Source organism: Neoarius graeffei, chromosome 8, assembly GCF_027579695.1.
Source record: "Neoarius graeffei isolate fNeoGra1 chromosome 8, fNeoGra1.pri, whole genome shotgun sequence".
Lineage (NCBI taxonomy): Eukaryota > Metazoa > Chordata > Actinopteri > Siluriformes > Ariidae > Neoarius > Neoarius graeffei.
In genome coordinates, this window is record NC_083576.1 from 10,910,930 (window position 1) to 10,936,661 (window position 25,732).

Genomic DNA, 25,732 nt, shown 5'->3' on the forward strand with positions numbered 1-25,732 from the left:
CTCCAGCTTGCCTGCGACCCTGTAGAACAGGATAAAGCGGCTAGAGATAATGATGAGATGAGATTACACATTCCTTTCGGGTGTTCAACATATCTCTCTTTCAAAATTCTCTCAAAATCTTCCATATTTAACGAAGCAAACCTGGTGGCCATGTTTGTTCACAAATTGTCACGGTCACTCACTAGCTCAGAAGTTTTACGCTTCCAACATGTGGCGTCAAGTTGTCTTGACAACGATGCAATATCGTAAACCATATTCAATGCTCATTGTCCATTGGGTAGAGTGACGTAATACATGTAGGATCAGCGATATGCTAACAATATTGCACGCTATCGAACCAAATTAATGAAACCTGCTAGAAGGGAATAGAACACACGTTTTTATTGATCAAAATAAGTGTCTTGTATGTATAATAATATCCTATATTAAAACGGGCCAAATGAAGAAATTAGTTTCGTACAAGTAAGTAGAAATCTCTGAGCAGTCATCAGATAATATTCAAATGCGAAACACACATTTACATCTCCCCGCTCTCCCCGCACAATCTAAACAACATGTAGAAAACACAGAGTGGGGTGAAAAATACTGTGCGTGCTGTTGAGCGGAGCAGCAGACCTGTGGATGATTCATGGCATTAAATTTCCTGATTCCTCATGCCATATTTACACATCTAGCGTTTCATTCAAATGTAACGGAACGTCTGTTAAAATGCCATTTTAAAATATTTCTAGCTGAAATAGTGTTCATACAATGAAGAGTCCAGACTTAGACGGGCCATGTTTTGACCCCCGCTCTCTCTTCTACGCTATTTAACTCTCTGTTTTCTCTCAGTCTTTATTTTACTTTTTGTCTTTCTCCTCATCACTTGAGAGAGACAGGTAGAGAGAGGGGCAGCACGGTGGTGTAGTGGTTAGCGCTGTCGCCTCACAGCAAGAAGGTCCTGGGTTCGAGCCCCGGGGCCAGCGAGGGCCTTTCTGTGTGGAGTTTGCATGTTGTCCCCGTGTCCACGTGGGTTTCCTCCGGGTGCTCCGGTTTCCCCCACAGTCCAAAGACATGCAGGTTAGGTTAACTGGTGACTCTAAATTGACCGTAGGTGTGAATGTGAGTGTGAATGGTTGTCTGTGTCTATGTGTCAGCCCTGTGATGACCTGGCGACTTGTCCAGGGTGTACCCCGCCTTTCGCCCGTAGTCAGCTGGGATAGGCTTCAGCTTGCCTGTGACCCTGTAGAAGGATAAAGCGGCTAGAGATAATGAGATGAGATGAGGTAGAGAGAGAATGAGACAGTGTGTCAGAGGGAAAGAAAGAAGAAAGGAAGAAAAGACGGTCTTTCCCTCTCACACACACTCTGTTCGTCTCACTCTTTGTCTTTATCTGTATTTTTGTTTTTCTTTAACCCCCTACCCTCACTCTCTTTATCCATCTTTAAGTCTCTCTCTCTCTCTCTGACTTTCTCTCTTTTGTCTTTCTTTCCCTCTCACTATTTCTCTTACTATATTTTCTGTATTTTTGTATTTCTCTCTCTCTCTCTGACTTTCTTTCGTTTTGTCTTTCTTTCCTTCTCACTCATTCTCTCACTATATTTTTATTTTTGTATTTCTGCCTCTCTCTCTCTCTCTCTCTCTCTCTCTCTCACACACACACACACACACACACACACACACACACTATTTTACTCTCTATTTTTCTCTCAGTCTTTATTTTACTTTTTGTCTTTCTCCTCATCACTTGAGAGAAACAGGTCCGAGAGAAAGAAAAAAAGAAAGACAGTCTTTCCCTCTCACACACGTTCTGTTCATCTCACTCTTTCTGTCTTTATCTGTATTTTTGTTTTTCTTTAACCCCTACCCTCACTCTCTTTATCCATCTTTAAGTCTCTCTCTCTCTGACTTTCTCTCTTTTTGTCTTTCTTTCCCTCTCACTATTTCTCTTACGATATTTTCTGTATTTTTGTATTTCTCTCTCTCTCTGACTTTCTTTCGTTTTGTCTTTCTTTCCTTCTCACTCATTCTCTTACTATATTTTCTATATTTTTGTATTTCTGCCTCTCTCTCTCTCTCTCTCTCTCTCTCTCTCTCTCTGTCACACACACACACACACACACACACACACACACACACACACACACACACACACACTATTTTACTCTCTATTTTTCTCTCAGTCTTTATTTTACTTTTTGTCTTTCTCCTAATCACTTGAGAGAGACAGGTCCGAAAGAAAGAAAGAAAGAAAGAAAGAAAGAAAGAAAGAAAGAAAGAAAGAAAGAAAGAAAGAAAGAAAGAAAGAAAGATGGTCTTTCCCTCTCACACACTTTCTGTTCATCTCACTCTTTCTGTCTTTATCTGTATTTTTGTTTTTCTTTAACCCCACCCTCACTCTCTTTATCCATCTTTAGCTCTCTCTCTCTCTCTCTCTCTCTCTCTCTCTCTCTCTCACACACACTTTCTTTTTGTCTTTCTTTCCCTCTCACTATTTCTCTCACTATATTTTCTATATTTTTGTATTTGTGCCTCTCTCTCGCTTATATTTTTGTCATTTTTACCCTCTCTCACCTGTATCTATCTTGTTGCTTTTCATTCCTTCATCTCTCTCTCTGTCTTTATTTATCTTTTGTCTTTTTTCCCTCTCACACTCTCTCCCTATCTGTACATCACTTTGTTTTTCTATCACTTCTCTCTCTCGTCTTACTTTCTTTCTCTCTGTCTCCATCTTTACCTACATTTCTGCTTTTCTTTCTTTTTTTTCTGAAAAGCTCTCTGTCTTTACGATCTTTCTAATTTCCAGATTCACTAGCTTGATAAATAACAGTACATTTGTATCACCAAAGCCTGAGTTATAAACTGTTACACACTGCATCACTGCAAGTTGAAGAAAAAAAATTTTTTTTTTAAATGATGAGGGTTTTGTCGTATATAAATCATTTAGCAGACATGATTCGAACATTCTCTCTCTCTCTCTCTCTGAAGGAGCTCTGATGGTATTTAATGTGTCAGAGGAGTATGATCCATGTCCTCTTGGTTATTTCCCCTGTGGGAATCTGAGCTCCTGCCTGCCACAGCTGCTGCACTGTAACGGAGTTGACGACTGTGGAAACCAGGCAGACGAAGATAACTGTGGTGAGTTTTTCAGTTTTCTTCCCCTGCCCCACTCCTGATCCTCTTTGGTTTGACTTTTGATTTCTACCCCAAACACTTCCCTGCTGCATTCTTTCCCCTTGCCGCTAGGTTAAACTGTAATTCCTTCAAGACCCCTTGCTTTTCTCAGTTAAAAGTTTCTTTCTCAATATTCCCTTATTTCTCATCTGCATGTTTAACACTCCTCTGATGTGTTTTATCTCAAAAATCTTCATACCACCTTTTTTTTAATTCTGTGGAGCTCTGTTTTGTTACAGATTAAAATATGAAATAGCAAAAGCTTTTACTCACAACACAAAAACACGTCATTCTGGTGTCATACGCTGATACTGGTCTGCAATCATGTCATTTATAGGCTTGGTTTGGGCAAATTTCTCCACCTGCATGGAACGAAAGGATATTTAGCTATTTAGTTGTCCAAAATTGCACCTAACATGCCAAATACAAATCCTTCTGATGATAATATTGATTGTTATATTCATCTTATTTCACAAAGGAACTCTGAAAAGCAGCCATAATGCTCCTGACTTTCTGTGATCAAGGGCCATATTTATTACATCACAGCAACTTAAGTTCGAAAGTTGTCAGTGTTTATGTGGGGAAAGTTTCTTGTAATCTGAAAGATTATACAAACCACCTGCATGGAGATCACGCCAGATTTTTCTTGAGTACAAGCACCAGAGACGTTTTTTTAATGATGCCGAGACCCTCTGCATTTAAACTAAAGTACTTGCCTTTAAACCAGATAAAATTCAGGATAGAAAATGCAGACTGAAGAACTTTTGCAAGCACTGATGTAAATGTCTAACAGAAGTCAGGTATATTTATAATGTATTGCTGCATGAATAGTCCTGGTTATAATGATCGCATTGCTGCAAAATTGGTTTAATGTAACAACACAACCTCTGCCCTTATTGATCAGCTGCTTATAAAATAGCACTTGATCCAGCACAGCCTTATATATTTAACAGTTATTCCACAAAATCGAGTCGTACATGAGCTAATAGCCAAGGAGGCGCGTAGCACGGAGTTGGCTATAAGCCATGTATGATGAGATTAAGTGGAATAACTGTTTTGATTTTGAGAAACAGAGCATTTTTATTTTTATATTTTGCAAATTTGAGACATAAAAACTTTATACAAAACATCCGACAAAATCATTTCCGCTTAGAATGTAAACAAACTGGCAAAATGACGGGAGCAATTTGTGAAAAATGCTATAATAATAATTCTTGAAAATTGAAAAAAAAAATTCTTATCATCAAATATTTTAATTCCATATTTTGTTGCCGCGTGGGTTTCCTCCGGGTGCTCCGGTTTCCCCCACAGTCCAAAGACATGCAGGTTAGGTTAACCGGTGACTCTAAATTGACCGTAGGTGTGAATGTGAGTGTGAATGGTTCTATGTGTCAGCCCTGTGATGACCTGGTGACTTGTCCAGGGTGTACCCCGCCTTTTGCCCGTAGTCAGCTGGGATAGGCTCCAGCTTGCCTGCGACCCTGTAGAAGGATAAAGCGGCTAGAGATAATGAGATGAGATGAGATTTTGTTGCATTTTTTGTATTTTGGGGGTTTTCTTCTTGTTGTTTAGGGTTTTTTGGCAGTTGGTAAACCAACTTAAAGGTGCATTACCACCACCAACAGGGCTGGAGTGTGGAACAGGAGATATTGGCGGGAAAAAAAAACTATATTCTTTTAGCTATTTCTGTTTCTTTAAAGACTTGATAATTTTGGGGGTTTCATTTTCGAGTAGAGTTTTTATTTCATCCTCGGTTGGTTGAACAACACCCTCTGCCATTTTGTTTTTCTCTACTTATGGTACCGTATATGAGCTGATATCCTAGTAGTCGAGTTAGCCAATCAGTGCGCGACTGCTCATATCCAGTGAATGTGAATAGAATAACATGTATCTTCTATCAGTCTGAATATTATCTTTTGCTTATTCTTAATTATATCATATCAAGCAGCAGAAATGGTGACCCTTTCAGGAAATGCTTCTTTATTAAAACTGGCACATAGCAAATCACAGATCCAAGATGTAATCAGGGATTTGAATGAGGCAGCACGGTGGTGTAGTGGTTAGCGCTGTCGCCTCACAGCAGGAAGGTTCTGGGTTCGAGCCCAATGGCTGACGAGGGCCTTTCTGTTTGGAGTTTGCATGTTCTCCCTGTGTCTGTGTGGGTTTCCTCCGGGTGCTCTGGTTTCCTCCACAGTCCAAAGACATGAAGGTTAGGCTAATTGGTGGCTCTAAATTGACCGAATGTGTGTGTGAATGGTTGTTTGTCTCTGTGTGTCGGCCCTGCGATGACCTGGTGACTTGTCCAGGATGTACCCCGCCTCTCACCCATAGTCAGCCGGGATAGGCTCCAGCTTGCCCGTGACCCTGCAGAGGATAAGCAGTTACGGATAATGGATGTACATATAATTTGAATGGCAAAACAATTATTGAACTCGGTTTCCACAAAATATCAGCCCTTGTACCCAGACCATTTAACTCCTTTTATCTTGGTGGTTTTGAATAGACATGCATGATTAAACTCTGTTGTCTGCAAAAGGTCAACATACAGAATATCTCAAAAAGCACATCATATAGAGAACGATTTATGCAAAGACTACTGTTAGTAAATGGATAAAATCCTTTCATCTTTATCACCTTGACCTTCTTACATCGAAGTTATCAGATCTTTTCCCAGCACCTGAAAGGTCAGAGTAAAACAAGATCTGTGGAGTGAAAGATCTGAGCTTGTGTGAGTATGTCAGCCTCTGATGGTATTTGTTGAAATGCTTCCAAAAAGATTTATACAGTAGATGAATGTGCAAGTGAGCAGCACCCAAACATCACAACAAAAATATTTTGATCTGTGTTATTGTCAGGAGAATTGGGATCCATCTACATTGTCTCTTTCTTTCATCCGCTATGTGATATATAGATGGAAAATGAGCGCCTTTCATTCATTCATTCATTCATTCATTTACTTGCTTGCTTGCTTACTTACTGGATGTGGATTCGTCCTTTCATCTTCGATCTTCAAGAGATCACATCACATCAGTTCCACAGATACAGTGATTTACCTGGACTCCAATTTTATTATCCTCGATTAAAGCTAAAACAAATACTTATAAAATCAGGCCTAATAAATCCTTATTAATAATATACACAGAATTTCATTGAAAGTTAGAAAGTTGAAACTATAAAGAAACAATTTCTTGAAGATTTCTTTTCCAGGGCGGCACGGTGGTGTAGTGGTTAGCACTGTCGCCTCACAGCAAGAAGGTCCTGGGTTCGAGTCCCGTGGCCGGCGAGGGCCTTTCTGTGTGGAGTTTGCATGTTCTCCCCGTGTCCGCGTGGGTTTCCTCCAGGTGCTCCGGTTTCCCCCACAGTCCAAAGACATGCAGGTTAGGTTAACTGGTGACTCTAAATTGACCGTAGGTGTGAATGTGAGTGTGAATGGTTGTCTGTGTCTATGTGTCAGCCCTGTGATGACCTGGCGACTTGTCCAGGGTGTACCCCGCCTTTCGCCCGTAGTCAGCTGGGATAGGCTCCAGCTTGCCTGCGACCCTGTAGAACAGGATAAAGCGGCTAGAGATAATGAGATGAGATGAGATTTCTTTTCCAAACAATAGTGAAATTTTCCAGGACAGAATGTAGTGTTAAAGCCTGTACTGAAAAAGGAAAACAGTTTTCAGGACAAGACATGACGAGCCAAACAAATATTAGCATGACGATTCATGCTGCACCTTCCTGTCAAAATGATATGAAGAATTTCTAGCCTAGATATCCAAATACAAATAATAGATTAGTTTTTGATAGCTATCGATGTTGATTTGAAAAGTAACTCAGTACATTACACAGGGAAATGAATACTTAAGTCTAAGTGAAAAATATTGTCGTGAGCGTGCCGCATGGAAGAAGAGTCTGGAGACAGAAATTTTTAGTTTCTCAGTCATCAACCTGTGCTACTTGCTCTCGATAAATAGCACTAGCTTGACTGCTTTATTAGCATTCGTTAACACTACTGATGAATGCTACACCGGCTAGAAGGTGACTTCACTGCTGCACTGACGGCGCCAACTCGTGATTAAGCTCGTGTTAGCCTTCGAGAAGGCCGAGCGCGATAACTTTTTGGTCCCTCCTACTATAAATTAAAATATGATTGGTTAATTCATCTGTCACTTCCTACATAAACATACACTGCCATGGCCTTCTTTCCTGGTAATGAAGTTCTAACCAATGAGTGAGCCAGCTCTAAACTCTTCTCAGCCTGGAGACAACAAACAAACAAAACAAAAAAATCTCATTGGATAACTCGATTTTAATGTTTTCAGGACAGTAACCCTTTCATTCCTGAAGCAAATTTGATACAAAATGAGGCCGAATTAGAAGAGAATAATTAAAATGAAATTATGAAAGAAATTAAAGAATGAAAAAAATTAAATAGAACATCTGAAATGCTGATATGTTTAGGCCTTCTCTGAACCATACCTGTCAACTTTGAGGTTTGAAAAAAAGGGATATTTCCCAGATTTTTAACTCAAAATAAGGGAAAATTTCGGAAAGTCATACCCTTCACCAAAAGTGGGTGTGTAGTTGAATGGGGGGGGGGCAATTTTCTATCTAGTATTTGTGATTTCCTGTACTCTGGTGCATGTTGGTGATAGCCAAGACCCAAACTCAATATGCTTATGGTTTATAGAGTGCATTTGTGAATAAACTATACATTTATTTTTATTTGCTTTCAGTGGTACCAGTTATTTCCCAAATTAAGGGCTAAAATACGTATCTTATGTTAAAATAAGAAAGGTCATTATATAACCAGTCAATAAATTTCAATTCCATTGCAATTTATTATGGTTTTACCATAATCATGGCCTCGGAACACTAGATAGATAGATAGATAGATAGATAGATAGATAGATAGATAGATAGATAGAGAGAGAGATAGAGAGATAGATAGATAGAGTAATAAAGAGTAATAAAGAGTAATAAAGAGTAATATAAAATATTAAACCAAGAGTGATTTAAAATGGGTAAGTTTCAGATAGAAAATAAAATAGACAATGAGTGGATAAAAGAGTTAATACACCAATTAGTTTACACTAGGCTATTTATGAGGTCTTAGCCAGGACATACTTAATGTAAACATGTGTAGCTTACCTTTGATTATTTGGGAGGCTTTCGTTTTCCCCATGGAAAATTTCTTTGCGATGGAAGAGTTTGGGAACATTCCAGCCACACACTTGTTGAAATCATCAAAGAAAGAGAGGCTAATGTTTTTCTTAGCTATTAGCATCGCCATCTTCACCTCAGACCTAATCAGTGTTGCCAGATACTGCTGACGTTTTCCAGCCCAAAATATGTTCAAAACCCGCCAAAATGCACTTGAAACCGCCCAACTTGGGCGGGAAACCGCCCAATCTGGCAACACTGGACCTAATCACTTGTTCAGCCTCGCCTCCGGACGGAGTTCTGTAATTACTGATGCCTGAGAGGGCGGGGACGTGAATTCATGGCCCGACTTCCTGCTGTAAACTCCTGTCAGAGGCACGTCATGAATTCTGGACCTACCGACTTTTTTATATTGTGAAAATACGGGACTTTTATATAATGTCAAAATACGGGATATTTTCGGGAAAATAAAAAAAACGGGAAGACAGCGGGAAATAAGTCAAAATAAGGGATTTCCCGGGAAAAACGGGAGGGTTGACAGGTATGCTCTGAACGCCTAGAAGGACCTGACGGTTCCCCTCTGGTATTAAGTATATCATGTCTAAGATGTAGAATGACAAATAATTAAGGATTAAAGCACTTGGAGGCATGCTATTATAGGAAAATAATCAACAATGGGGTGGTGTGATGTAGTAACAACACATCCTGAAATATTGTATTCCTCTTACACTACAGCAACATGGCAACGCTAACAATTTGAATTTAATAAATTATGACATATCATACTTTTTATCCATTTAAAGTTGCATCAAATTTTGTGAAATGTTCATGAAACAAGGTCATTATCACTTATAGCTGTTATAAATAGTCGTTCCGTAACCGACCATTCTTTTTCTCTCTCTCTCTTGAAATCAAAATACCCAAATAAAGCAGCCTGTCGTGTTACTGAATCTGTCCCAGTGTCTGAGAACTTAACACTGGAACCTCCTTATGAAAACTGAACCATATCAACAACTAGAAGGGCATTCGGTAGAGTGCATACCTCCGCCAAGCCACATATTTGGATTTGCATCAAAATGGACACAGAGATGAACCTGCCCCACTCCTCATAAATAGGGTAGAAGTGGAAAGGGTCTCAACCTTCAAGTTCCTCAGGACAACGATCTCACAGGACCTCTCGTGGTCGATAAACACTCAGGCGGTTGTTAAAAAATACCAGCAGCAGCTGCACTTCCTGAGGCTGCTACGGAAAGCCAAACTAAAAGAGAATCTGCTAGTGACATTCTACTGCTCCACTGTCAAGATTATGCTGGCATACTGCATCACAGTGTGGCATGCTGGCTGCTCAGAAGCTGACAGAAGAGCCCTCCAGAAGGTAATGAAAACAGCAAAGAAAATTATTGGCTGCCCCCTGCCTTCTCTGGAAACCATCTCCAATTCACGGTGCCTTAGCAAAGCCAGCAACATCATCAAGGACAATTCTCACCCTGGTCACAAATTGTTTGCTCTCCTGCCCTCAGGGAGGCACTACAGGAACTTGAAAAGCAAAACAAGCGGACTCAAAAATAGTTTCTTTCCCTGGGCCATCAGAACTGTGGATGCTGCAAACACACCTCATACATTAAGTGCAATTACCAAATTGTGCAATAACTTTTAACTTGTCATTTAATACTTTTTATTATTGGTTTTATGTTTACGTCTTATAAATTGTATGTCTATGTCTCGTTTATAAATGTGTTTTTTAATCGTTATCAGATGAAGCATTTCATTTTCGCTGTACTGTGTACAATGACAATAAAGGCATTCTATTCTATACCATTATCTAGTCAATTGTTTCTTGGCCCATGGCTCACCTTTCCTTACATCAAAATTTCATCAAAATACGTTCACTACTGGGTGGCACGGTGGTGTAGTGGTTAGCACTGTTGCCTCACAGCAAGAAGGTTCTGGGTTTGAGCCCAGTGGTCAACAAGGGGCCTTTCTGTGTGGAGTTTGCATGTTCTCCCCGTGTCTGCGTGGGTTTCTTCCGGGTGCTCCGGTTTCCCCCACAGTCCAAAGACATGCAGGGTAGGCAAATTGGTGGCTCTAAATTGACCATAGGGTGCTGTGGGTGGTATCAAAATATCTGATACTCCCTATTAGTCAGACAGAACTGAGGAAGCCTTTTGGACGAGAGGTGAAACGTTTTCAAGAATCTTCAAGCAAGTCCAGTTGCCCATTTCTACCACCCACAGTTTACTATGACCTGGATGATTGAGAATCTTCACAGACATGACCGTAGGGTGGCACGGTGACATGATCTGGTGACTTGTCCAGGGTGTACCCCGCCTCTCTCCCATAGTCAGCTGGAATAGGCTCCAGCTTGCCCGCGACCCTGCACAGGATAAGCAGGTATGGATAATGGATGGATAGATTAACTGAGTACAAGGGAAAAGATGATGAGATGGTGTGATAATCTGGTGACTTGTCCAGGGTGTACCCCACCTCTCACCCATAGTCAGCTGGGATAGGCTCCAGCTCACCCGTGACCCTACACAGGATAAGCAGTTATGCATAGTAGGTGTGAGTGTGAATGGTTGTTTCTCTCTATGTGTCAGCTCTGTGATGACCTGGGGACTTGTCCAGGGTGTGCCCCGCCTCTCACCCATAGTCAGCTGGGATAGGCTCCAGCTTGCCCGCAACCCTGCACAGGATAAGTGATTGCAGATAATGGATGGATGTTCACTACTTTTTGAGTTATGTTAGGAAAAGACAAGCAAACAAATGGAGGCGAAGACAAAACCTCCTCCAACAAAGTTGGCGGAGGTAATTATGCACCTTTTCTCATTAAAAAAAACCCCCAACAACTTGTGATTTGTCTTTCAGCTAAATTACCTTCAAAGCTGCTGTTATTTATTCCACATAACACACAGAATCTAGAGCAACAGTTACCATTGAAAGATGGATGGATGGATGGATGGATGGATGGATGGATGGATGGATGGATGCTACATGGGTTTACTTCTAATTCTAAGGTTTTCCAATCTGTAATCACCTGCCTTTAATCACAGCTTCCTGACCCAGGTGTAAATGTGTTACAAGAAGTGTGAAGCATTTGATGTTGCATCTTCTCAAGCTACATATTATGGAAGAAGGGCTACAGATGTATACCACATCCAAACCCACTTTTCAGGCAAGGTAATTTTTTACAACAGATGTGGATAGAGTATAAAAATTAGGAATGTACCCGAAACAGATATGAATATATGAGTGCTATGTATATTCTGAGATATGAGACATGAGACGCACTTGCCAGAGCTTGCCTGAAACGTTCTCAAGGTATCTGGGCACTATTATCTGGATGAGCAGTACTATGATCCTATATTTGGAGCACTAAAGAGCAGGGGAACGATTTGCAAAAATGGAAACGTAAGCACTCGGGGGAGAAAAAAAACCCTGTGATTTTGAGCTGAGTTTCAAAAATGGAAACCAGATTCTCTAACTGACGTTCAGAAATGTGGTGCTGTTTTGCAGAAGGGAAGGCAACTAAAGCTACAAAGGATGCAATGAAAGAGCAGAAGGATAGATGGGTGAGGGTTTTTTTAGTGCATCCTTAGCCTAAGGCTGGAGACAAACTTGATCAATCAGAACATGGATTTGTGTTTTTCAGTAGTTGGAAGAGGTAAGGGTTGTGCTTCTCAGAGGCAGCTTTAGAATCATAGAGCTTGCTTTCACTCTACTTGAATCACTACCAGCACAATCTTTCATACATACCCTTATTAAATAATAATAATAATAATAATAACCAGCATGCAGAGTAATTACTGCAACTTCACCTGTCGTTCAGTTACACATATCTAAAAGAGACAACCAGAAAAAAACTCGAAGCCTGATATTTTGGACTTCATATTGGAGAAAGTGTTGCATTCCTTTCACGTTCATTTATTTATCATTTACAGACAGTGATGGATAGGGGCTTCCCAGAAGCATCTGTCACTTTGAATTTTTTAAACTCTCTTGTTAACATGATGTTCATATGTTCATTCACTTACCATGAGAGGTTCGGGTTGATTGTATTACCTGAAGAAAACAATGTACACTACTGTTCAAAAGTTTGGGGTCACTTTGAAATGTCCTTATTTTTGAAAGAAAAGCAGGAGCGATTCTAGCATCTGATCTTTGGGGGTGCTTAGCCCCCAGAGCTGACAGAGGCACCTGGCTTGAACGACAGTGTTTCCACGTTTATTCCGCATTTAGACTAGACTTAACTAGACAAGAAGACTATACTAGACAAGACTAGACTTATGCAATGTTTTAACAGAAGCTGACCCAATAAACTATGATATCTACACATTTACAATATTTACGTTATATTTTAACTAAACAAGACCTACTACTGCATTTGTAATGTTGGAGCTATTCATTTTGAACAGTGGTAATTGTTAATTACTTAACTCCAGTCTGTACCTTCACATCTCGCTATGCCAGTAATACTCAGGTGCTACTTCGAGTTCCTCATCGGCGTGGAATCCAGTTAAAAAAAAAAACACCATGTCGTAGCAAGCACTCGCGCGGACAGGCAACCCAATCAGAGGGGACGCAAGGAGGAGAGGTATTTTACTGCTCATAGAACTATCACCTAACAGGTGAATTCAAGAACACACACACGCCCGCGCACACATTCATTGCGTAGTGCGCAAGGGCACTTATTTCTGAAAATTACGTCCAAAAGCAGTGTTTTTGAGGGTGCTGAGCTAGGGGGTGCTGAGCTCGTTTTTGGGGGTGCTTGAGCACCCCCAAAAATAGGCTAAACACGCCCCTGAAGAAAAGCACTGTTCTTTTCAATGAAGATCACTTTAAACTAATCAGAAATCCACTCTATACATTGCTAATGTGGTAAATGACTATTCTAGCTGCAAATGTCTGGTTTTTGGTGCAATATCTCCATAGGTGTATAGAGGCCCATTTCCAGCAACTATCACTCCAGTGTTCTAATGGTACAATGTGTTTGCTCATTGCCTCAGAAGGCTAATGGATGATTAGAAAACCCTTGTACAATCATGTTAGCACAGCTGAAAACAGTTTAGCTCTTTAGAGAAGCTATAAAACTGACCTTCCTTTGAGCAGATTGAGGCCCTGTCCACACAACAACGGATTCAGGTGAATCTGATAAAATTGTTTATCATTTCGGCCTGGCGTCCACACGGCACTGGCGTTTTGGGTGCCCCAAAACGATATTTTTTGAGAACGGGTTCCAGAGTGGAAAAATCTGGCAACGGCGCCATTGCGAAGTCATCTGGATGAGTAGAACGGATTTGTTTACGATGACGTCACAACCACATGACTAGAACAAGCAGCACTCTCGCTGTTTTGTATAAACCACTGCATTGCATTCACTTTTGTATACAGCTTTTCTTTTAAATAAACAAGTAACTGAACCATTTCTTGAATTTCTTTTTTTTTTTATTGGATAAGACTCCTTTTCAAAATGTTCACACACAATATAAAAAGTTATATCAATTATATAAAAATGCTTTTCAAAATGTTCACACACAATAAGAAAATTAAGTTATATAAAACTATGCACACTAATAAAACTAATTTGTACATACAGAAGGCACGATTTCCTCGCGTAGTCGCAGCCATCTTCTTCTTGTTGTTGTGTGTTTGTTCCTGTGAGTACTTCACACCGGGTAGAAGAAGGGGTTTATGAGCATGCGTCCTACTTCTTCTACTGTTCTGGTGTCTCTGATGGGACCGTCTTACAGTGCACGTAGAGGTGTGGCATGTGTATTGCATCGTTTTCAGCAAGAGTTGCGTTGCCATATGTACCTGATATTTTACTGATCCGTTGCCCATGTGGACGCGATATTTTTTTAAAATAAAATCTCGTTGCCGTTGTCATGTGGATGTAGCCTGAGTTTCTGGAGCATCACATTTATGGGGTCGAGTAAATGCTCAAAATGGCCAGAAAAATGTCTTGACTATATTTTCTATTCATTTTACAACTTACGGTGGTAAATAAAAGTGTGACTTTTCATGGAAAACACAAAATTGTCTGGGTGACCCCAAACTTTTGAACGGTAGTGTATTTGAACTGAGTACAAGGACGGCAGGGTGGTGTAGTGGTTAGCACTGTTGCCTCAAAGCAAGAAGGTTCTGGGTTCGAGCCTAGTGGCCGACAGGGGCCTTTCTGTGTGGAGTTTGCATGTTGTCTGCATAGGTTTCCTCCAGGTGCTCCTGTTTCCCCCACAGTCCAAGGACATGCAGGTTAGGTTAATTGGTGGCTCTAAATTGACTGTAGGTGTGAATGGGAGTGTGAATGGTTGTTTGTCTCTATGTGTCAGCCCTGCGATGATCTGGTGACTTGTCCAGGGTGTACCCCGCCTCGCCCATAGTCAGCTGGGATAAGCTCCAGCTTTCCTGCAACCCTGTACAGGATAAGCTGCTACAGATAATGGATGGATAGATTAACTAAGTACAAGGGAAAAGATGGTGAGATGATCATACCCTCCACGACATTTTCTATTGGGTCTGGTTGTATCATTGCACTTTGTTGAGCTATTTTACTTAAAGGAGTCAGGATATATACTACATAGCCAAAGGTTTGCGTATTCCTAACCATCATACTGGTATGTGCTTGATGAACATCCCGTTCCAGATTTAGTCCCCACTTTGTTGTTCTACTAATCTCCTCTCTTCTGCAAAGGCTTTCCCCTGGATTTAGCAATGTTGCTGTGGGGATTTGCCCATTCAGCCACAAGAGCATTAGTTAGGTAAGGTAATTATGTCAGGCAAGAAGGTTTGGGGTGCAGTTGGCATTCCAGTTCATCCCAAAGGGGTGCAGTGGGATTGAGGTCAGGGCTCTGTGCAGGTCATTTAAGTTCTTTGAAGAAGAAGAAGAACACCAACTTTATTCATCACACGTACACTTGTGGAATTCCTCTCTGCATTTAATCCATCTGAAGCAGCGAACACACATGTGAGCAGTGAGCACACACACACATACCCAGAGCAGTGGCAGCCATGCTACAGCACCTGGGGAGCAATTGAGGTAAGGTGCCTGGCTCAAGGCACCTCAGCCCAAGGCTGCCCCATGTTAACCTCACTGCATGTCTTTGAACTGTGGGGGAAACTGGAGCACCCGGAGGAAATCCATGCAAATATGGGGAGAACATGCAAACTCCACACAGAAAGGCCCCTGTCGGCCGCTGGGCTCAAACCCAGAACCTTCTTGCTGTGAGGCGACAGTGCTAACCACTACACCACCGTGCCACCCAAACTTCCACTCCAAACTTGTCAAACCATGTCTTCATTTTTGCTTTATGCACACAGGTTTGGGCCCCTTATTTCCAGAAAATGGAATTGGAATGCGACAAGATACAAAGCTCTCTCATACAATTCTGTGCTTCCAACTTTGTGGCACCAGTTTTGGCCATTCCAGCTGAAATGGAAGACATGTGCAATGTTTCTTGATGTAACTTTCTTCAGGAAGATTGTCACTGAGTATCAGATGGCATAGTCCTCCAAACTCATCCTGATTAGCAGCCAGTGTTTGGTTTAAGAGTGAGAGGTTCTAACAGGTGGTATTGACCAACGTTGGCTTCCAAGGAGGGCCAGCGGAACAAGTTTGGATTGAGGTCCAGGACTCAATGGTGTGAGCGTATCATCAGTGTAGTTTGATAGTGGATTTTGTACTGGATCTGCTACCTCGGCAGGGCCTCTTGTTTTAGATCCAGTCAATGAATGTGGTGGTGGCAGCATCATGTGTTACACTAAGGCCAAGATCTCTCCTTGAGGTCATTATACTTGTTATATCCCGTTGGTCACAGTGGTGCTTGAAAGTTTGTGAACCCTTTAGAATTTTCTACATTTCTGCATAAATATGACCTAAAACATCATCAGATTTTCACACAAGTCCTAAAAGTAGATAAAGAGAACCCAGTTAAACAAATGAGATAAAAATATTATACTTGGTCATTTATTTATTGAGGAAAATGATCCAATATTACATATCTGTGAGTGGCAAAAGTATGTGAACCTTTGCTTTCAGTATTTGGTGTGACCCCCTTGTGCAGCAATAACTGCAACTAAACGCTTCTGGTAACTGTTGATCAGTCCTGCACACCGGCTTGGAGGAATTTTAGCCCATTCCTCCGTACAGAACAGCTTCAACTCTGGGATGTTGGTGGGTTTCCTCACATGAATTGCTCGCTTCAGGTCCTTCCACAACATTTCGATTGGATTAAGGTCAGGACTTTGACTTGGCCATTCCAAAACATTAACTTTATTCTTCTTTAACCATTCTTTGGTAGAACGACTTGTGTGCTTAGGGTCGTTGTCTTGCTGCATGACCCACCTTCTCTTGAGATTCAGTTCATGGACAGGTGTCCTGACATTTTCCTTTAGAATTCGCTGGTATAATTCAGAATTCATTGTTCCATCAATGATGGCAAGCCATCCTGGCCCAGATGCAGCAAAACAGGCCCAAACCATGTTTCACAGATGGGATAAGGTTCTTGTGCTGGAATTTAGTGTTTCCCTTTCTCCAAACATAACGCTTCTCATTTAAACCAAAAAGTTCCATTTTGGTCTCATCCGTCCACAAAACATTTTTCCAATAGCCTTCTGGCTTGTCCACGTGATCTTTAGCAAACTGCAGATGAGCAGCAATGTTCTTTCTGGAGAGCAGTGGCTTTCTCCTTGCAACCCTGCCATGCATACCATTGTTGTTCAGTGTTCTGCTGATGGTGGACTCATGAACATTAACATTAGCCAATGTGAGAGAGGCCGTCAGTTGCTTAGAAGTTACCTTGGGGTCCTTTGTGACCTCGCCAACTATTACACACCATGCTCTTGGAGTGAACTTTGTTGGTCGACCACTCCTGGGGAGGGTAACAATAGTCTTGAATTTCCTCCAATTGTACACAATCTGTCTGACTGTGGATTGGTGGAGTCCAAACTCTAGAGCTGGTTTTGTAACCTTTTCCAGCCTGATGAGCATCAACAACGCTTTTTCTGAGGTCCTCAGAAATCTCCTTTGTTCGTGCCATGATACACTTCCACAAACATGTGTTGTGAAGATCAGACTTTGATAGATCCCTGTTCTTTAAATAAAACAGGGTGCCCACTCACACCTGATTGTCACCCCATTGATTGAAAACACCTGACTCTAATTTCACCTTCAAATTAACTGCTAATCCTAGACGTTCACATACTTTTGCCACTCACAGATATGTAATATTGGATCATTTTCCTCAATAAATAAATGACCAAGTATAATATTTTTGTCTCATTTGTTTAACTGGGTTCTCTTTATCTACTTTTAGGACTTATGTGAAAATCTGATGATGTTTTAGGTCGTATTTATGCAGAAATATAGAAAATTCTAAAGGGTTCACAAACTTTCAAGCACCATTGTCAGGTCATGGGTCAGGATACAGGTTAAGCCCTCTTTGTCTTCGTTGTACTATTGATATAATGGTCATGGAAGTATTGCTATTAAGCGTGTAACATAATACCACCATCTCAATCTATTTTATGTAAATACATGTATCTGTATTCGCATTTAAAACCTACGGTAAGTGGGTGTGGCTGTTTTCACAATGGATTCACACTATTTGGATATAATACAGTACCTGATTTAGCACAAGGTATAAAAATATCTTTTATGAAATGATGACATTCACAATAGCTGGCTAATTTGAGATGTAAGTCATCCTAACTGTTACAATATTACTTTTTTTTTGCTTTCCAACCTTTTGCCTGCTCAGTGATGTTTTAATTTAGTTAGATGTTTCATTAAAAGCAAGTCCTTTCAGCTTAACACTTTCAACTTTGTATAAAAGAAATTTGAAACTTAAGACATGGTTCACCCTGGTGTCTGGAACATATTTTGTTTCCCCAGCAGAATTATCATTACATCTGACAGGCATAGTGCTATAGTCTGGGGTGATTAATTGAAGATGTCATTTCTTTCGCTTTGTTTCTGGATATCTCTCCGTCCCATCTGCAAGCTTGTACATCTTAATTAAGCTTATTTTAAGATATGTCCAGGAGTGTGATTTACCACATAAGGATGTGGACTGTTTATATCAAGACAAGTTAGTTTGAGGAGGACTTGAACTTTCCGATGATGTTGGTATGGAGTGAGATTTTGTGCTCGGTCATGGATTCAAATCATATCTGCGGAAGGAAATCATTTCAATTCAATCCAAAGTGTATCTTGGGAAATTATAATTCGTGATTTGAAAATACATTTCCAGAGTGAAAAAATGTGTTGTTGGAAAGTAATGTTTAAGTTATAGATGCTATGTGTTCTGTGTCATCTGTACCTTAGTCGTTTGTTTTCAGTGATGTAAAAGGTTGTTTTCATGTCGACGGGAAACCAATAAAATGATGTTAAAAAAAACAACAACACCCATATATGTGTGGAACGGGGCCTTTGTTTCTGGTATATTCTGATTTATAGTTAGTTAGCTAGCTAGCTAGCGTCATTGTCATTCACCTGTACATTCAGAATGCACATTTGAATGAAATTTTGTTCCACTGCCTTACGTCAATATAACTGCCACATATAACTATTGCACATAATCTAGTAACCAAAAATATCAAATTTCCAATTAGATACTGTGGCAGCGGGGGCGTGGTCGAGCGCCGGTCTGTGACAGGAGGGCGGAGTCAGGGAAGGTAAATGGCAGAATCACTACACCTGATGGCAATTAACCTGTGTTTGTGTGTATCTCCCCAGTGACTGCGCCCTATTTAAGGAGGGTGAGTGGGAGCGGAGGAGAGCTTCCCCGGACGAGAACACTCGAGTGTGTGTGTCTTGAACGTTTAAATTGTCAGACTGAAAAGTACGGCAATAAAGCTGATATTTAACCCTGATCTCTGTCCTGCCGTCCTCTGTGCTCCACCCCCACGTACGGGACGTTTACAGTGGTGCCGAAACCCGGGACCGTGGAGCACCAACCAAGCAGCTCCATGGAATCCTCCCCGTTCGCCGACCTGGTCCACGCCCTCGCCACGGCCCAGCAAAGCCAGCACCAGGCGCTCGTCACACTCCGGAAGGAACAAGAGCGGCGCTTTGAAGCCCTGGTGCTGGCCCAGCAGGAAGACCGCGAGGCGTTCTGGAACCTCCTCGCGTCGGCGGGGTCCACCAGCGCTCCGGCCGCAGGCCCGTCTCCCCTCACCGTCACCAAGATGGGCCCACAGGACGACCCCGAGGCATTCATCACGCTGTTTGAACAGGTTGCAAAAGCCTCAGGGTGGCCGATGGAGCAGCGCGCGGTGCGCCTCCTCCCCCTCCTAACGGGAGAGGCACAGCTGGCCGCGCTACAGCTCCCCGCCGACCGCCGGCTGGCCTACGCGGACCTCCGCCGGGCCATCCTCCAGCGCGTGGGGCGCACACCAGAGCAACAGCGCCAGCGCTTCCGCGCTCTGCGATTGGAGGAAGTCGGCCGGCCGTTCGCGTTCGGCCAGCAGCTCCGGGACGCCTGCTGGCGGTGGTTGAGGGCCAGCGACCGCGACGCCAAGGGGATCATCGACCAGGTGGTACTGGAACAATTCATCGCCCGCTTACCAGCAGGAACCGCGGAGTGGGTCCAGTGCCACTGCCCGGCGTCGCTGGATCAGGCAGTGGAGCTGGCGGAGGATCATCTGGCGGCTGTTCCGGCGGCAGGACAGGAGATGACGTCGACCCTTCTCTCTTCTTCTCTCTCTCCCCCCCTCCTTCTGTGTCCCATCCTCGCCCCATTCCCCCACCGCGGAGACGGGGGCCGGCTCCACCCCAGCCGGCCCGCTGCACCCACAGCGCCCTCCCATTTCTCCCTTCTGTGTCTGTCTCTCCCCCACCTCAGGTGAGTGAGCCCCAGAACACCGGTGCAGAGGGAAAGCCCGGGCCGGTTTGCTGGCGCTGCGGGGAGCCGGGCCACCTTCAACAGCAGTGCACGGCAATGGAAGTGGGCACGGTGGTCCGGATCCCCGACGTGTCAGAGGCCACCCTCGATCGGGCCGGAGCGTATCGCATACCGGTGAGTATCCAAGGGGCTACATATCAGGCATTGGTGGATTCTGGTTGTAATCAGACCTCAATCCGCCAAAGCCTGGTGCAAAACGAGGCATTGGTGGGAGCACAGGGGGTGAAGGTGTTGTGTGTGCACGGGGCTATTCACAGCTACCCTTTGGTGTCGGTCCACATTTTTTTCAGAGGGGAAAAATTTATAGTGAAGGCGGCGGTTAATCCTCGCCTTACCCACTCTTCAATTTTGGGGACTGATTGGCCGGGATTCCGGGGGTTAATGACACGCCTAGTAAAGAGTGGGTCCTGCCGTTTGACAGGGGGAGGTCCCGGTGTCGCTTTGGCGGGAGCAGCTGTCGCAGGGCCATCTACATCATCTCCGCGTCAGAGTGAGGAGCCGCCGGCTCCTCCTCTCTCTATTGGGGAATCCCTCGCGGATTTCCCATTAGAACAATCGCGAGACGAGACTCTGCGACATGCGTTTGACCAAGTGAGAGTAATTGATGGTCAAACGCTCCAGCCGACCGCCACCCCGTCCTTCCCCTACTTCGCGATTATGAAGGATAGATTATACCGAGTGACGCAGGACACTCAAACTAAAGAGCGAGTCACGCAGCTGTTGATTCCAAAGAGCCGCCGGGAATTGGTATTCCAGGCGGCTCACTTTAATCCCATGGCTGGACACTTAGGGCAGGATAAGACACTAGCCCGAATAATGGCCCGATTCTCTTGGCCGGGGATTCGCGGCGATGTTCGTAGGTGGTGTACGGCATGCCGCGAATGCCAGTTAGTAATTCCAGCGGCCATTCCAAAAGTGCCTTTGCGCCCTCTTCCTTTGATCGAGACCCCATTTGAAAGAGTTGGGATGGATCTCATCGGGCCATTAGATCGGTCAGCACGAAGGTACCGCTTTATATTAGTTCTGGTAGACTATGCAACGCGATACCCAGAAGCAGTGCCTCTGCGCAATATCTCAGCATGCAGTATTGCAGAGGCACTCTTCCGCGTCATCTCCCGAGTCGGAATCCCGAAAGAGATTCTGACTGATCAGGGCACTACATTTATGTCACGAACACTACGAGATCTGTATGGGTTATTGGGGATTAAGCCGATCCGCACCAGTGTGTATCACCCACAAATGGATGGTTTAGTAGAACGGTTCAACCACACCCTCAAAAATATCATTAAAAATTCGTCAGTGAGGACGCACATAATTGGGATAAGTGGCTCGAGCCCTTGTTGTTCTCAGTGCGAGAGGTTCCCCAAGCCTCCACGGGGTTCTCCCTGTTTGAATTATTATATGGGCGTAAGCCGCGCAGCATCCTAGACATGCTGCAGGAAAATTGGGAGGAGGGACCTTCACAAAGCAAGAATGAAATCCAATACGTTATGGACCTGCGCGCAAAACTCCACATGCTCACCCACCTAACCCAGGAGAATTTGCAGCAGGCCCAGGAACGGCAAGCCCGCCTGTACAACAAGGGTACGCGCCTTAGGGAGTTCACACCGGGAGATAAAGTACTCGTACTGTTGCCCACGTCGAGCTCCAAATTGATCGCCAAGTGGCAAGGGCCCTTTGAGGTCACACGGCGGGTCGGGGACGTCGACTATGAGGTTAGGCGAACGGACAGGGGTGGGGCACTACAAATTTACCACCTCAACCTGCTTAAACTCTGGACTGAGGAGGTCCCCGTGGCGTTGGTGTTGGTGGTTCTGGAGAAGGCGGAGCTGGGACCGGAGGTTCAAAACAGGGCATTGGCATCACGCACCTCTCCAGTCCCCTGTGGAGACCACCTCTCCCCGATCCAACTCACGGAGGTCGCCCAGTTGCAAGCCGAGTTTTCAGACGTGTTCTCGGCCCTGCCCGGTCGCACCAACCTCATAGAGCACCACATAGAGACGCCCCCGGGGGTGGTAGTGCGTAGCTGCCCTTACAGGCTCCCCGAACACAAAAAAAAGGTGGTTCGGGAAGAACTTGAGACCATGCTCAAAATGGGCATCATCGAGGAGTCCCACAGTGACTGGAGCAGCCCGGTGGTCTTGGTACCCAAGGCCGACGGGTCGGTCCGGTTCTGTGTGGACTATAGAAAAGTCAACGCGGTGTCTAAATTCGATGCGTACCCGATGCCTCATATTGATGAGTTGCTCGATCGACTTGGCACTGCTCGCTTTTATTCGACGCTGGATTTGACAAAGGGATATTGGCAGATCCCCTTGACTCCACTATCCCAAGAGAAAACGGCCTTTTCCACACCGTTTGGTTTACACCAATTCGTCACCCTTCCATTTGGGCTGTTTGGGGCGCCCGCTACGTTTCAGCGGCTGATGGACAGAGTCCTCTGCCCGCACGCCACTTACGCGGCCGCATATCTGGATGATATCATCTACAGTATAGTAATGACTGGCAGAGACACCTCGAACATCTGAGGGCCGTCCTTAGGTCGCTGAGACGGGCGGGGCTCACAGCCAACCCAAAGAAGTGTGCGATTGGGCGGGTGGAAGTACGGTATCTGGGCTTCCACTTGGGCAACGGGCAGGTGCGTCCCCAAATTAATAAGACCGCAGCGATTGTGGCCTGCCCGAGGCCCAAGACCAAAAAGGGGGTGAGACAGTTCCTGGGGCTGGCTGGCTATTATCGTAGGTTTATGCCTAATTATTCGGACGTCACCAGCTCGCTGACTGACCTCACTAAAAAGGGGGCACCAGATCCGGTCCAGTGGACGGAGCAATGCCAGCGGGCTTTTTCTGAAGTGAAGGCTGCACTGTGTGGGGGGCCACTTTTACACTCCCCTGACTTTTCTCTCCCCTTTGTGTTGCAGACCGACACGTCAGACAGGGGGCTGGGGGCTGTTTTGTCCCAGGAGGTGGAGGGGGAGGACCGCCCCATCCTGTACATTAGCAGGAAGCTGTCAGTGCGTGAGGGGCGCTACAGCACAATTGAAAAAGAGTGTCTGGCGATCAAGTGGGCGGTCCTCGCTCTCCGTTACTACCTGCTGGGGCGCCCTTTCACCCTCTGTTCGGACCACGCGCCCCTCCAATGGCTCCACCGCATGAAAGATGCCAACGCGCGGATCACCCGTTGGTAACTGGCACTCCAACCCTTCAATTTCAAGGTGGTCCACAGGCCGGGGGCGCAGATGGTCGTGGTGGACTTCCTCTCCCGTCAAGGGGGGGGGAGTCGGCTGTAGGCCGGACAGCCGCCCGGCCTGAGTCGGGCGGTGGGGGTATGTGGCAGTGGGGGCGTGGTCGAGCGCCGGTCTGTGACAGGAGGGCGGAGTCAGGGAAGGTAAGTGGCAGAATCACTACACCTGATGGCAATTAACCTGTGTTTGTGTGTATCTCCCCAGTGACCGCGCCCTATTTAAGGAGGGTGAGTGGGAGCGGAGGAGAGCTTCCCCGGATGAGAACACTCGAGTGTGTGTGTCTCGAACATTTAAATTGTCAGACTGAAAAGTACGGCAATAAAGCTGATATTTAACCCTGATCTCTGTCCTGCCGTCCTCTGTGCTCCACCCCCACGTACGGGACGTTTACAGATACTTAAAAAAACTTAAATAAAATAATATTCTATAGAATAGAATATACTAACTATGCTACATATACTAGCCACATAAAGGAACTGCACACATAAAATGGAAATAAAGATGTACAACAACATTGCACTAAATACAGATATGAACATAGCAATTATTGGATGCAATCAAACGTGTATGCACGTGCGGGGCAACATGACGTCATTGATGATGGCATAGGGAAATGCAATGTGTTAATGCATGTGCATCTTGTGCAGCCGCATACAGCACATGGATCTCACAAATTGCTGCCTCTTTGGAGAGTTTGATCTTTGGACATTCAGTCGTTCACAAATCCACAGGACAAATCATATGCACATCATGCCAAGATTAACAACTGCCCAACGTCATGAAGCCATTGGAATGATCTGAGCGGGAATGACTCAACAACAGGTGGTAGCACATAACTGCCACCGTAACACAGTTTCTGCATTGGTAAGATGTTATTGGAACACCAATGATGTCGCCGATCATCCACGTTCTGGACGTCTCCATAACAACGCCAAGACAGGACGGATGGATTTGAGTGACTCCTCTCCATCACAGGCTCCAGACTTCAGTGATCACCTCCCAGACCATTCTAGGACTATGCCATATCCACCCCAACACAGTCATGAATCACTTATGTCAATACGGGATTCAACCATGATGGCCCGCCATACAGCCAATTCTGAGACAACGTCATCGATTAAACTGTCAAAGATGGTGCCGAAATCATGTTTGCCAACCTCTGATCTGGTGGAGGAATGTTGTTTTTTACAGACGAATCGAGGGTCAACATTTGAAGTGCCGTCTACGCCATCTTCCACATCCGCCAGATAATGTCCGTGACTTGGCACAAGAGTTGGAGAGGATATGGCAAGCCATTCCACAGGCCTTCCATGCTCATTTGATAGCCTGTATGCGTCATCTATGCACCGCTGTGTTTCACGCACATGACAGTCATACCCGTTATTGACTTTCTGACTTGGTCATGTGACCCCCTACTCGGATTTGAACTTCTGATGTCATTGATACGCATATTGTTCATGTTCTTTTGACATTTTGTTATGGTCTGATAATCCACCTTATGAACTGTACATGACATTTTGGCTTTGCTGTTTTGTATTCCAATTTTGAATGAATTTTCTGTGTGCACAGTTTCTTTATGTGGCTAGTATATATTAAATATATTGCACAATAAAGGATTTATAGCAGCATGTAGGATATTGCACATCATCTGCATAGGGAGGTTCTTGTCCAGATATATGGTAGGTGGTTATTTAGAGTTCAGGAGTCTGATGGCTTGGGGAAAGAAGCTGTTACAGAACCTGGTTGTTCTGCTCCAGATACTGTAGAACCTCTTGCCAGAGGGCAGCAGGGAGAACAGTCCGTGATGCAGATGGGTGGGGTCTTTTATAACATTCTGAGCCCTGGTCAGGCAGAGTTCAATTGCAATGTCTTGGATGGAAGACAGTGATGTCCCAATGATCTTTTCCACTGTCCTCACCACGCTTCGCATGATCTTCCAATCTGAGGCTTTGCAGTGCCCAAACCAGACAAAGATCCAGCTGGTCAGTACGCTCTCTAATATAGCTCATCAAAAAATTCCTGTGCATGGATTGGCCAAGGATGGCTCACATGACATAAAATAGTTCCACTGTTGATTAAGCAGTGTATTTCATGACATTAAATTGTTTTAAAAATGGACATGGTGTGAGTCAGTCATGGTATTATCTGGATATACCGTGAATTGACGTCATAATTTCAAGCTATACAGCCGACTCGAGTCACATCCATGGCTCCATGAGCATTTCTGTGTGGGTAGCTCTATGTATCATGATCATGCCTAGCGAGGCAGGTGATAGCATGGTACATTGCA

At 44.1% G+C, this 25,732-nt stretch overlaps 1 protein-coding gene across 1 annotated transcript in view; it reads left to right on the plus strand.

The window, feature by feature from the left end:
- The window catches only part of rxfp1 (relaxin family peptide receptor 1), a 178,795-nt gene that overhangs the window by 13,382 nt on the left and 139,681 nt on the right, over positions 1-25,732 (plus strand). Inside the window, exon 2 of the mRNA XM_060927178.1 lies at positions 2,968-3,117. Coding sequence (XP_060783161.1) covers positions 2,968-3,117 — 150 coding nt within the window. The remainder of the gene's footprint in view (positions 1-2,967; positions 3,118-25,732) is intronic.